The 13986-nt window shown below is 56.9% G+C and overlaps 1 protein-coding gene across 7 annotated transcripts in view; it reads left to right on the top strand.

Moving 5' to 3' along the window:
• EPHB1 (EPH receptor B1) overlaps positions 1-13986 on the top strand; it is a 323707-nt gene that overhangs the window by 77975 nt on the left and 231746 nt on the right. For 3 of the 7 annotated variants that reach the window (XM_075937224.2, XM_075937225.2, XM_075937226.2), the window contains exon 1: positions 7858-8153. The exons of 1 other annotated variant lie outside the window; for it this stretch is intronic. In XM_075937224.2, coding sequence (XP_075793339.1) covers positions 8096-8153 — 58 coding nt within the window. In that variant the 5' untranslated portion in view covers positions 7858-8095. Of the gene's footprint in view, positions 1-7856; positions 8154-9156; positions 11788-13986 lie in introns of those variants that run through there. 3 more of the 7 variants (XM_075937228.2, XM_075937233.2, XM_075937232.2) reach the window with 2 other exon arrangements.

Here is a 13986-nt window from a genome sequence, read left to right as displayed (position 1 = left end):
CTGAATTGTCTGTGTACTGCTGTATTGATCTCCCAACAGATGTCAGGGTGATTAAAGTCCCCCATGAGAACCAGGGCCTGTGATCTGGAAGCTTCTCTTAGTTGACTGAAGAAAGCCTTGTCTACCTCATCCACCTGATCCAGTGGTCTATAGCAGACACCAACCACAATATCACCCCTGTTGCTCCCACCTCTAAACTTAACTCAAAGATACTCAACAGGCTTTTATCCCTCTATACGCTAGTAGGAATAAGAGATCCTCTGGAAAAGGGCTTTATTCCGGAGGATCGCGCCAGTCTGGATGCTCTTTTCTGGGTTTTCCCCAAGCCGGAAAAAAAGCGGCGTCCATGTTTATTTAAATCCCGCGGGGGATATTTAAATCCCCTGCGGATTTCCCTATTCCAAAGTTAGAAATTAGCATGCTCCTTCCGAAGAAGGGGCCAGTGTAGACGTAGCCTATAGGACTTTCCCCCCTTCCCCCCACCGGGCAAACTCCCCTGTTGGCTGCTCACTGCAGATTCATGGGCACAAATCTGCATCACTCAGAGATGTTTGGGACAAATTGCCTCATGTAACCTGTCAATCTTCATGTCTTAATCCGCTGGGTCTGTGTATCTTCTTGTGGTGTGTGGAACGTTCGAGATACGGAGCATGGGATGACTTGTGGTTTTAAATGTGCAAATGAAAGCCATCCAGGGCGTGACCCTCAATGTCTAAATGGCCAACTGTAAACAATCTTCTCTGTCCTGTAAGGCTTAGCAGTGGTTGGTCTGAGGAAGTCACATGGTCCCAGTTTGGTGGACATGTAATGGAAGGGTGGAATTTCGAAAACAGAATTCCTGCCCAGAGTGGAATTTATACAAAAATGGGAAGCTTAGGAGTTTCATTGTCTTTGGCTCGGGCACTCCCGGGAAGTGAAACAGATACTTCAGGGAACTTGCCTGGTTGGAAGGCTTAGCTGGAAAAGGAAGAGATTTAGGGTGAGTTTGTACTCAGGTTTCAGTGTTAGAGTTAGCTCAGTGTTTTCTGTTATTTTAAAACAAAAACCAGGACTGTGTAGCACTTTAAAGACTAACAAGATGGTTTATTAATAAACTATCTTGTTAGTCTTTAAAGTGCTACATAGTCCTGTTCTAACACAGCTACATTTCTATTACTGTTATTTTAAGTTTGCGATCTACTTTGTTCTGCCTGTTCTCACTTATTACCACTTCAATCCTACTGCTTGTACTTAAAAAAATCACCTTTATTAACTATAAAGCCCAGTGCAAATAATTGTTACCTGGGGAGCAGCCAGGGTGCACATTCCCCCTTTCATGGCTAAAGGGGGCTCACCTAGATAATCCATTGGGGTTCTGATCCCATTGGGACGTGGTAGCCGGGGAAGCTGGGCCCAAAACTGCACTCGCCTTAGACCTGAAGAGGTTCACTGTCTGCGCTACTTCTCGGGGCGGGCAGTGACCATGACTCTGTGCCGTGGCTGGGGGAGACGGTGCTGGTCTAGCAGGACAGAGAGGTGAGAAGCCCCAGAGAGCAGGAAGGTGAGTAGCAGTGGCCCTGTACCTAACACTTGAGACTTGTGGGCATCGACAACCATGTTGCTCTTACTTTTGCCCTTTCCTTAGCTGTGGAGGGTGAGAAGAACTGCGTGGCCCCTGTCACCTGGATTTCTCCTCCTCGACTTCCATAGCACACATGGGACCCAGGGTGCTGTGTTGCTCAGCGTGTGATAGGCTGAGGAGGACACGATGGAATATTTGTCTGTGGATGGCGAGTTGTACAGACTCTGATTTGCATGCCACTGCTTACTGAAGGGCTCCTATTGATCTCTGAAGTGTTTGATTTTCCTTTTGCTAAATACCATCTGTGTTAACGTGGCGAGATAAGAGCGTTGTCAAAGGCAGCCCCTTTGACCCCAGTTGAAAACACCCACATCAGAGCTATGTTTCCAGCCACCGGTAAAAAGAAACATTCTAACGAAGTCCTCCTGGATTTTCCACTGTGAATGGTCATTCAGACAGGCTACCGCTCATGCTAGGGAGAAGAGGAGTCCTTTCACAAAAGCAGGAATGCAAATCTTTTTGTCTAGCTGCTGCCGCGTGGCTTTGCACTTCGGAATTGTTACTTGGCTACTCCAGAGTACAGTGTTTCAAAAGCATCAATAAGGGGAAACGCCCCGCTCTTTACTGGTGGCACATAGCCTGGCTGGCGTGGCAGAGAGAGAATGAAACCCGCGAATGACTGGAAACCCGGAGGATTTCTCGGGCAAGGCCTGTGTAAGCGGCGAGCCAATGGTGAGCAAAAGCCTGTACAACGTCTGAGTGTGTGCGTGAGGCCAAGTGGAGGGAGGATAAAATGGAGACCAGCCTTTCAGGAGTGATGCTGTCTGGGTATTACGAGAACAACATTGTCGTCCCAGAAGCCGTGCTTTTGTCAAACACGAGTTTGGCTCAACGCAGGGGTAAGAGTGAAGGGAACTCGGAACTCGCTCATAACTCGGAAGGGAAGAGCTTTACCAAGAGAGGAAAAAACCTGCAGACTGCGTGGCTAAGAATCCAGCTGGTCAGTGAGCCACCCACCTCTCCACACAACCCCTGCCCTTCCAGAGAGAGAGGCGTGGGGAAAGACCATGTGCACCTCCCTTCTCTAGCTCCAGGGAAGTAGCCTTGTTTCAAAGCAAAGGGTTTGACTGTGGTTTTTATGCCACAGCCCCGCAGGGCAGCACTACCACTCAGGTACGAAACCTGAAACAAAGACCTAGAACATAAAAGAACCACCCACACTGTTTCAAATAGTCCACTGTTGGTGCAGGTCTATGAACCAGGAAAAACGGCCTCTTATTGTGACAGACCGGGCCGTGTCTGGGCACAGCTTAGGGCGTCCGCTCAGGGCGAATTGCTCAAATCCGGGGCTCTCTACAGTCCCCCTGACTGGCGACCTCTCCAAACAGGCCACAAACCAGTCTCACTGAGCGCTTCAGCAGCCTGCCTGAAGCCTCCCGAGCAAAACCCCTCCGACACCCCAGCAATATCCGTGCCCCAGATGGCCCCGGGCCTATACACAGGTGGGGGGGTCCTACCACCCAATCCCACCTACCCCGAACAAGTTCTGTCCGGTTCCAAGAAACCAGCCACAGATCCCTGGTCAATTTACCCTCTGGACCTTACCCACAAATCACGCTGGGCCAATCCTTTAGAATCTAAAACTAAAGGTTTATTAACACAAGAAAGAAAAGCCTGAGAGTAAGGTTATTAAAGTACAGTATGTTACATGCACTGAATCTCCCAGTTCTCGATGCAGGCTCTAGCAGAGGTGTTGCAGCTGCTGGTTAAAAGTCCTTATTGCACATCCTACGATCAGGATGGGTTCACAGGTCTTCCGGGCTCTTCAATCCCTGCAGTGCTGCCTCTGGGATGAAGTGCTGAGCTGAGAACAAAATGGCATCGACCACATGGCCTCTTTATACTCCTTCCTGGCCTCTTCTAATATGTAGCAGGTCACCTGGTCCTCAGCCTCTCTCTGTTCCCTGCTGGCTGCTCTCAGGACAGCCCCCATTCTTTGGGTGTGTCTTTGGCCCATTGAGAACCATTGTTCCACAGGTAATTAGCATGTCCACAGGCTCCACAGGCTTGGCCCTGTCCAATGCTTAACCACATGCAGGGAAATCTTCAGTTTCCACACAGATTACAGATCTACACACACAGACATTATATACTCACATAAACAGTGTACACAGGATCAGAAAACAACAAGCTCCCATTCAATACCCCACATGGCTCCCTTTCATACAGATTTCTGGGGCCAGCACCCCCACCTAGGGGTGCAGCAGCGATCTGGCTGCTTCCCTCCAATTCGGTAATGTGACAGGCTGCTTCCCTCCAATTCGGTAATGTGACACTTATCAATAGAGATTCTTGGGGGAGGGGGTGTTATTTAAATGATGGTGTTGCACAACACATCAAGTAGCAATGTAATAATTGCAAAGCGCCATTTGTTTTCCGTGGGATTCCAAATGAGCTAATAGCAGATAATGGCCCACAATTCAGGAGTGTCTTGCTTCAGCAATTCTCTTTCATATATCAGTTCAAGCACAGCATGTCAATTCCTTGTTATGCCCAGAGAAGTGAGTTAGCTGAAGAGCAAAGATCTTGATTAAGAAAAGCCAGTGGAGATTGAAAGGGTCCGTAATTAGTGCTGTTAACATATTGGACAATGCTTTGTTAGCATCACCAAAGTCTAGAAACCTAGTTTGAAGGACATAAACCTTAGTACCTACATCTGACAAGCGTCTCGAGTCCAAAATAATTAACCCTGCAGGGGTTATAAAGAGCCATATGCCAGGAAACCAGAAAAGAAGGAAGCTCTGGCAAGGCAACAAGATTGACCAAGGTCATCATCAGAATCGCTCCTGAGGGGCAGAGCTATAGGAGGAACAGGAGCCCTCTAAAGAAGAGCAAAGAGCCCAGCTCTGTGTTGCTTGAGGACACCTTGAATGCTGTTGCCAAATGCGGTGCCCGATGTACAGTAACAATGAACATGGGGAGGAGCAGCAACTACAGGGTCGGCACATGCAGGCCATGGCAGCAGGAGCCGTCGTGGGAGCAAGGCATGGACCTGCTCTCCAAAAGCCCTGGTAGATCTGAGGTGGTCGCTGTCCATTAGGAGTCCGAAAGGTGTTCTGGTCTGTCCTGTGTGTATCTCATTAAAGGAATCTCTGCCGTTGCAACTCTGTGCCTCCTGTTCTCTGCCTGCGGCACAGGAGAGACTGGTCTCCTCCCGGAGTATTGCTGGCAGTGGGGCTTGGTGGGCAGGAGACAGGCAGTGGGGCTTGGTGGGCAGGTGGTGAGGCCCTGTGATGTGCACATCAGACTAGATGCCCTGGTGGTGGATCCTCCAAAGGCCTTGGGCTCAAGGATGCAGGCACATTGGGATGGCCAGTGACGATGAGAGCCACTGGCAGCACGAGGACTAACCAGACATGCCCAGCGCTCCTGCCTCGCTGACTTGGGAAACAAAGGTGTCTGTCTTGGCTAGTGTCCAGCTGGGCGCGGCGTTTGACACGCTTGATGCTCCCACTTCACAGTGCACTCACCCACAGGTCTGGCTCACTCCCACTCTCCGGCGTCACAGAAGGGCAAGCTCGCTGGAACACGTACCTTATTTATTGTTTTGGAGGCCCGGAGGCGGGCTGTCTCTCTCTCATGGCCGCAGAAGAGCACAGCTTGGCTTGCACTGTAAGAGCAGGTAAGTCAGCCGCTGGAATCGATAAACCGTTCTCTCCTGCACCTGTGGCGGGAGCTGAGGAGTCCTGCAGGGCTGCGTGAGGCTGAGCCTGCTGAGGTGCAAGCTCCATCTCCAAAGCAAGCCGACTGGCTTGTGGTTCCGAGCCAGGAGGGAAAGTGGCTCCCATTTCAAAGGAAAATCTCTGACCCCCTCCGTGGCCAGCCAACTGGATACGTGTGTGTCTGGCTTGTTGTTTGGGAGGGGAAACGGAGGATGGGCAAAAGAACCAAAACACTTTGCCCCCAGCCCACTGGTCTGTTCCTGGGGTCGGACACATCGTTGCCCAAAGCCAGGGAGGGGTGTTGAAGACTGATTTCCATTCGCTAGGAGCAATGAGAAGTGGCAGTGGTACGGGTGTTACTGTGTCTGTGAGGACGCCTTGTAGGCAGTTGCTGTGAGGGGAAGGCCTGGCCTTCGGTCAAGAAGAACTCTTTCTTCCTTAGTCTCAATAACGACTTTATGCAGCAACGAGAGTTGAGGCCCTCCTACTAATACGACACCTTCAGGGGCCCCACCTCCACTGAGCTCCGTTGGCATTCTGGCTCGTTGGTCCTACGCCAACCGCACCTGACTGAGGTAGCGGAGCCAGAATTAACAGTGAATAGGAGAATGAGAAATACAATTACATTGGATTGAACTGAACTGATACCCTCATGCCCCGCCCCCTTGCGGAGACAAAGAATTGGCTGTTTTACCACGTGTCTTTGTGCGTCAGTCCATTTCTTAGTATGAGGTGACGGTGGGGAAAGGAGCTGGCCCGGAAGGCCTGGAGACGTGTTCTCTACTGGGAGAGTAGATGCAACATAAAGCACGAGGCTCCATTAATGGGCTGCCTCTCTGTTGACAGGGGACAGGGGCTCTCTCTTTGTCACAAGCAGCTCTGGCTCTGTGCCCGTTGCACTGCCGGCCTTTGGTCAGACTGTTCCCAAGGCGGCCGCTGTTCGGTTCGATCTGGGCAAACGCCACCGTCTCGTAAAGAGGCCGCTGGAAAACAGACAAGGGTGATGCGGATGTTAAGCAATCTGGACGGGAGTCGGAGAGCTCCACATCACCTTGCAAAGATGCTCTCCCGAGGCACCTAGGAGTAGAGTCCATTGTGAGAGACTGAGTGGGGCTGGATTGGATGGACCCTTTGGTCTGTGCCTCTAGGACAGGCCCAGTTTCCCCAGAGCCAGCCAGCTTCCCCCCAGTGCAGGACAAACAGAAGGGCCGGTCTCCAGTTCCTGTCTGAGGTAGATTCAGCGGGAAAATCGGCATCCTCTGGACTTGCTGGCGTGCGTAGTTTAAAATAAGCCAAGTACCAGGATTCCTCCCAAGGACGTGCAGATGGTTGCACCCGAGTCTAGGCAGGAGTCTAGGCACTAGATTAGTGGTCCCCAACGTGGTGCCCATGGGCACTATGGCGCCCGCCGGGGCATTTATGTGCACCCGCCAAATCAGCTGGGCCGCCCCCCCCAGTGTGCGGCACATGTGCTGTGCTGGCGCAGGGCGCGTGGGCGGTCCCGCCCCCAGCCACGCGGCGCATGTATGGCTCCGCCCCCGGATGCACGACAGCCCCGAAAGGTTTGGGACCACTGCACTAGATGGTCAGCTGGGATCTCTCTGTGCCTGTGGGGTGATACTAGCCTGGGGCAGAGAGACCGCACAGCCTGCACATCACGTAAGCCCTCTTCGGCCGGCTCCTGCGCGATGGAGGCCTGAGGCTGGTCGAATGCCCAGGGTGACTCGCCTTCTGTCTCTCAGCCCTGCCCTCGGAATCAGGCAGGAGCAACGGAGCCCAGGCGCTCCCCGGCGTGCTGGGGAACACGGGCCAGAAGACGCAGCACTGTGGCGAGCAGGAAGGAGGCAAACGGGCTGCGAACGGTAGAGGCGGTGCGGATTCACGGCTGGACGGGCTCATTTCCACGGTCGCTGGGAAAGCGCAAGCCCGGCTCTGGCGGAGGCCGTGTCCCACCGCCTTGCAATGTAACCTCCCCAGGGTGGCAGCGGGATCCACCAACATCCAAGGCCCAGGAGCGTCGGCGGGCACCGAGCCAGGCTGGGGCGGCGCCTTCAGCCCGATCTGGCGTGGATCCAGCGCCTGGCGGGGAGGCGGAGGGGACTGAGTTCTCCTCTCCGGCCGCCCCAGACCTGGGTCTGCAGCGGGCGGTGGTCCCGGTATTGTGCTGCCCTGGTGGCCCTGCCCTGCGTGCCCCCAGGGCCCTGCGGCATGGCCCAGGCTGGGCAGGGGCCTGCAGCGCCCTGCAGCGGACGCTCCCTCCGGGCCCATCAGCAGTGCGAGCCCGGGCCTGGCACGAGCGCGGCGCCGCTGCAGCTGGGCCGGGCGGGCGGGCGGGCGCAGCGCCGCCGAGCGCCCAGCAGGGGGCGCCCGTTCTCTTCCTTCGGCTCGCGCCCCGCAGCCCCGGCCCCTGCCGCGCAGCAAAAGTTTGTCTGAAACTCGCCCTGCCCGTGCGAGGAGGCGCCGCGCGCTGATTGGCTGCGGGGATTGGGCCGGCTGGGCGCCTTGATTGGCCAGGAGGTGCTGGGGGGTGGGCAGAGCGTGGCTGGGGGGAGGCCCCCTCCCCCCCAGTGGCTGGTTGTGCGCCCTGCACACGCTGCTGGTGCTTGCAATGTGACACTCGAACAGACACTCTCCCCCATGCACACGCACACCCCCCCATGCACGCGCACCCCCCCGCTCCTCGCACCCTCGCACGCGCGCCCCCCCGCCGCCCCGGGGGATGCCGAGCGGGCTGCTAGCCGCGGTACCCCGCTAGCGCAGGCAGCGCGCAGGGAGCCCCGCCGTGCCCGGGGGCAGCGTGTGCGGCTCGGCCATGGCCCTGGATCGCCTGGTGCTCTTCTGCCTGGCGGCGGCGGCGGCGGCGCTGGAAGGTAACGGGGCAGCCGGGGCGGGGGCAGGTGCAAGCGGCGGGCGGGCCCGGGGCGGGGGCAGGTGCAAGCGGCGGGCGGGTCCGGGGCAGGTGCAAGCGGCGGGCGGGCCCGGGGCGGGGGCAGGTGCAAGCGGCGGGCGGGTCCGGGGCAGGTGCAAGCGGCGGGCGGGCCCGGGGCGGGGGCAGGTGCAAGCGGCGGGCGGGCCCGGGGCGGGGGGCAGGTGCCGGGCTGCATTGCGGGGCTTGCGCACAGGCTGGGGGCCGCCGCGATGCCAGGGCGAGGGGGGACCCGGGGCGCTTTGGGGGCTGACGCTGCCCGCGGGCCGGAGATGCTGGGGCTGCCCGGGCCCTTTCGGCTCCCTCCGCCCTTGAGCGCGAGTCGGTAGCGCCCGGGGAAGGGGCTGCCTCGGTCCGTACGGCCCCGGGCTCTCGCTGGGATTCCAGGGGGCTCTGCACGGGCACTGGCCGCAGCTGCCTCCTGGGGGCCCTGCGGCTTCCTCTCTGCTCCTCCTGCCCCATCTGGGGGGTGGGGTCCAGTGAACGACACATGCCCCCGTCCAGACCTGGCTTTCGGGCTCCTGTTGCCTGGTGTGGCCAAGCCAGGTGGCTCCGGAGAATTCAGGGGAACTTCCCCACCGACACGCGGGAGACTGCTCATCGCAGCAACCCAAACCGAGGTGGGGAAGCTTCCTGACCAACTTTGGGGGCCGGTCCATTTTTGGAGTAAATGTGGGCTAGTGGTCGCCGGGGGTGGCCGCTTGGGCGTCCCCCCAGCCCATCTAGTCGCATTTTGAAAGGGTCGTGTCTGGGGTCCAGCAGAGAGAGGGGAGCTATTGCAGGAGCTGTGGGTCGGAGCGCCAATAGCAAATCCGATTTCGAAGTCTGAAATGGTCTTGGGTTAATAAACAGAGCCCGGAGCCTGCTTTGCGGGCTCTTGTGAGCATCAGGGGAGAGACATTAAAAACAACTCAATGTCATCTCCTTTGTTAAGCCAGAACAGTCCCGTTGTTCTTGCCTTCTGTGATCTCGTCCGTAGGTGATGTAGTAACAGTCAAAATCCTTCTTTTTGTTGTTCAACTTCCTTTGAACCTCCGCTTTATCCAGACTGGAGCTCAGGGGAAAGATTACTGCAAACATCTTTTTCCCAAAAGGTGATTTTTTTTTTGCGTCACTCCACTCTTCTCCCAGCTGGTGGTCTTTGCGGGGGTTCTTGATTAAAATTGGTTAGATGCTAGGGAGGCATATGCTGCCTTCAGCAAGCAGAGGGACACTGGTAGGAAGAATTCAGCAGCTTCCACCTTAAAATTGGAAGGTTGCAGAAATATGCTGATTACAAAGTTACAAGAAAAGTGAACCTGTCGTTATTCATATCAAGAAAATTGGTTCTGAACAATCACACAATAAAGGGTTAGCCCCTCAAGTTCTGCGTTTTTGGGGAGAGCAAGGCAGATGTGCATTTGTTTTGTGGCCCAGGAACTGTTTAATTTGTTTGTCTCTAAGCTTCCGTTCTCTGGATTCCTCTTCCCCATTCTGTGTGTGCCGCCACAGTGAGGCAAAGAGCTTCAGTAGCCAGGCACCCCTCGGGAGACCTGGGTCTTATTTATTTTACTGGAATGCCATTGTTTGTGTGTCAGCCTTCGGAGGAGAAATAATTTTTGAGTCAGGACAGGTTTTGTTAAAAGTCGATCTTGGATAATTGTTTAGGGAACTGATCGGGAGAAGGAAAATGTTGGGAGGAAAAATGTGAGAAATCATTCTGCAATTTGCGAACTAGCCTGTTATTTCCTTCCCAACTCCTGTGACCGGTGGTTACCTTATTGGTGTGTTCCTTTTCTTCCCCCTTCATCATTGTCAGGGGGTGTTTGATACTGGCTGTGTGGTTTGAAGGCTGTATCTGCTCCTAAAGGTGTACCTTGCAATCCAACAAAATGAGCTGGTGAAGTCACCCGGAAGCCTCAGAAAAGCCCTGGCGAGGGCAGTGTGTGCGCCAAACGCTGACTGCCAAGGGTTAAAAAATACAACCCGTTCAGCAGAATATTCAAGCAACCTGCTTTCCAGGCAGTACAACAACCATTCCCTTAGTCCCCCGCCCCCTCCTGCCTCATATTCTACATGTGGGCAGCTAACCTTCGGGAAAGCTCACCCCAGCCTTGTGGCGTGCGGTTTGCTTTGTTATACGTGCGCAAGGCTCAGAAAAGTGAATCCGACAGATGTCAAATTTCCCTGTCCGAGGGGACCTGTTTGTGTGTCTGCTCTGCGCTGGCTACTGTCCTCCATCTGCCTTTTAGGCTGCTGCTTGTTTTACTTGGGAAGTTCTCTGGAGTTTCGGCGCTAACCCCTGGGCAAACAGCTCTGCTTACCAGCCTAATTCCTCGGTAACCACAGGGAAAGCACTTCCGAGCAATGGCATGGCTGCCGTGGGAATTGCTGGGTTGTTGCGTGGAATGCTGCGCCGTTGATGGGCACGTGGCTGGAAAAGGACTAGGAGCTTGCTGGGACTGCAGCTAGTAGAATCCGGGCTGGTGTGTCTGCTCTTCCACGCCAGGGAGAAAATAGTCATGAACGTGGCTGTCTCTTTCAACGTGTGTCTTGCCTTCTGGGTTCCTCCTCCTCCTATGCCGGGGGGCTGCCTGCCTGGGCGAATGAGATTTCATCCCTGCAGCCTCTCCCGAGGCATCTGTGTGTTTGCTGAAGTTTGCGAAAGGCGCTGGCAAGCCCGCTGCTCGCTGGCTTTTGGGACGTTGCAATGAACAGGCGAGCCCTTAGCGACAGATTCCCCACTTGCTGCGGCCTGGGTCCCTTCGTCTGTGGTGTAGTGGCAAACGGGCGCGTGGGCAAGAGCGGGGATTTCTGTGGGCAGGTGAAGTGAGGGGACAGCCGCTGCGGGCCCCGTCTGGCCCTCCGGTTTCCAAGCGTTTCTTCTCAGGACCCCGTTGAAGACAATCGTTGATGCTGCGACCAACATCATGCGACTAGAGGGTGGGCTGCAGGAGGGGGCCCCGGCTTTGCGGGGGTCAGGGATGGCGCTGGGGGGGCTCCCGGTCAACAGTGCAGCGGGGGGGCTAAGGCAGCTTCCTGCCTCCCCTGGCACCGCAGACCCTGCTGTGCCCAGGAGCAGTGGGAGGCTGGCACTAGCGCTGGGGGCTGGGGCAGAGCATGGAGCCCTGGGCGCGCTCTTGCTATAGGGCTGCCGTTTTCGCAGGCCTGTGGGCTGGCGTCTGGCACGGGAGAAGGCGGTCCAAATGTGTGAGCGGGAATCCCAGAGAGCGCCGGGTGCACCGTGGAGCAAGCGGCTGGGGCCCACGTGCATGGAAAAACAAACGTCGCAAGGCAGCGCGTCCAGCGTGCACGTGCTTTCTGCTACCGTGGGCTCCTGACACAAGGAGCAGCAGTGGGATCCTCCCAGCGCGCCCGCGAGCACTGCCTCCTCGTGCAGCGCGAGCCAGAGGGCAGGCAGCCGGCGCTGGAGGAGACTGGCTGTATCGCTGCCTCCGTCGTAGCCCCCGGACGGCTCCACAGGCCTAGAACCCAGGTCTGCAGAGCCTTGGACCATTGAGGGCCCCCTCGCCACCAGGGAGCTGTCTGCGGTCCCCGCCAAGCAGCATGCTGGGGCCAGGCGCTGCAGGACGTGCCAGGTATGTGAACTGGGCACGGTCTGGGGAGCCGTGCGACCCTCTGGCCTGCTGCAATTTCACACGGCCCTTTGCTGGCTGGACTTGTGTCGCCGGCTCCTGCCGGCTAACGACCGCTGGCCGCTAGACTCCTGCCCCGTGAGCCTGGCTCCGGCAATTGCTCCGATCCTCGCGTGCTGCCGGCTGCCTGTGACTCGGGGAACCCCGTCCGGCTGTGGCCCCTAGGCCAGACTGCTCATGCTCCGCCCCCTGCAGCCCCGCGGCAGACAGCCCCACGGGGCAAGGCTGCGGGCACGCGGCATCCGCAGGGGCAATCGCCGGCTTTGTCAGCTTCCGCCCTTCGCACGGGGCAGCTTTCTGAGCCGGGCGTGCGCCTGGGGGTGACTGCGGAGAGCAGCGTTGCCCCAGAGCGCCCCAGGGAGACTTGGGGGCCGTCAGTGCGAGGGCCCTCTCAGCAGCTGGCTGCCCAGGGCGAAGAGCAAACAGGGTGGTTGGGAAGCTCTGGGCCGCCACGGTGAGGTGCCGGGATCCGCGCGGCTCTCAGGAGAGCTACAGGACTGTGGGGCGGAGCTTAACACCTCTCCATGAGCACGGGGGGGGGGGGGGAACGTACGTCCCGCTCGTGGCAGCCGCGCCGGGGTTCCCCCACACCCGCTCTGGGCTCCCCTCAGGCCGCCACCGTGCATGGGCAGAGACCCACGTCTCTCTCCCTCCTGGGCAGGGTGTTTCCAGCCTGCCCCATTCCCTGCCTGTCCTGTTCTCAACCAGCCACGCTACCCAGGGCTGCGCTCCCCTCCCCTCCCCTCCGGGGGCTCTGAGCACAGCGGTTGCCAGCAGGTAGAAGTCAGGGCACGGTCCTTCCTAAGCAAGTCCCTCGATTCCTAAGGGGACAGCGTGACAGGTACAGCCTAGTAAAGCCGCCAGAGAAGCTACATGCTTACGTAAAGCTTACCAGAGCTCACCCCTTAGTCTATGGGCCTCCGCACGCCGGAGTCCTCCCAGCCTTTCCCAGGGAGGTGTGTCCCCCTCCCCCTAACAGAGGCCCTTTAAACTCAGTTTCAACTCAGGCCGCTTATCCAAACGTCAGGTCTCTGGCGCCCGCAGAGTGCGAGCGTCTCCCAGGGGCTGTCTCGCTGGGGTTACAGCCTGAGTGACTGTACCTGTACACCCCCAGGTCTCCGCTCCTGCAGGGCCATGGTCACTTGCACGCAGCCCTGGCCTGTTGACTGTGTATGTATTAGACTGCTCAGGTAAGAATTCCCGCTGACCTTGGCTAGGTGCCGGCCCAGGGTTAGGATTTCCATTCAGCTGGGAGCTCGCTAGGCTGGGCATGGCGCGATGAGCTGTTAACAGAGCTACACTCGCAGCAAGGGAACGTGTGAGCTCCGGCTGTCCCCTGAGCCGCCCGCGAGTCAGGCTGTGCCTTCCCACAGGGCCGAAAATGGCACCCTTCCCCCTCCTCGCCCGGGGCTGCTTCGCCTGGGGATAGTCACTAGGGGAGTCAGCCACGTTCCTTATTTGTATTTCTTTGCCCTCTGACTTTGCGGTGCCCCTTTTTCCATAGGCCCCGTCTACTCATTAACATGTGCAACACTCTGTCACCATGACAACTTGTGGTTAGCATATTGCTGACACCCTATGCCTGCAGAATCCCCCGAATACCCTCGCTGGCTGGAACTGGCACACTGCCGCATGCATTTGCTAAATTTCAGCAGTTTTAACTTACTTTCCTCCCTGCAGCATTTCATCTCCTAATGCCTTCGATACAGCATTGCTGGCTGACTGGCTGCTTATGTCAAATCTTTCCTTGGGCCCGAGGACTTGTTTGGCTGAGCTTACTGGCCTGTAGCTTTTCCTTTGCAGCCTTAATCCAGACCTATATTTTACCTAGCCAACTCCTGTAGGCTGCAAGAGCCTAAACAGTACCCCAGATCCTGCACAGAATTGCCCTGTTCATCACAGACACCCAGCTCGGCCACATGATCACGAGAAAATTTGTGGCATTGTCTTTTGATGTGCACGGTTTCTTGCGGTGGGTGTAAAGGCGCGGACGTGGGCACCGCTGTGTGACGTGCTTACTGCGTGTTGTCACACCGAATAGCCATAGGGTGGTTCTTAGGGCAAAACGATTGCCCCCGGACTTGTAAAAGTAACCTCAGCAGGGTGGAACTCACACTGTCAGCCTTGATTCTTGGCCACGCT

The sequence above is a fragment of the Pelodiscus sinensis genome, chromosome 10, assembly GCF_052426305.1.
Source record: "Pelodiscus sinensis isolate ZL-2025 chromosome 10, ASM5242630v1, whole genome shotgun sequence".
Classification (NCBI taxonomy): domain Eukaryota; kingdom Metazoa; phylum Chordata; order Testudines; family Trionychidae; genus Pelodiscus; species Pelodiscus sinensis.
Note: the sequence above shows the minus strand (reverse complement) of the source record. Positions and strands in the feature narration are given on the sequence as shown.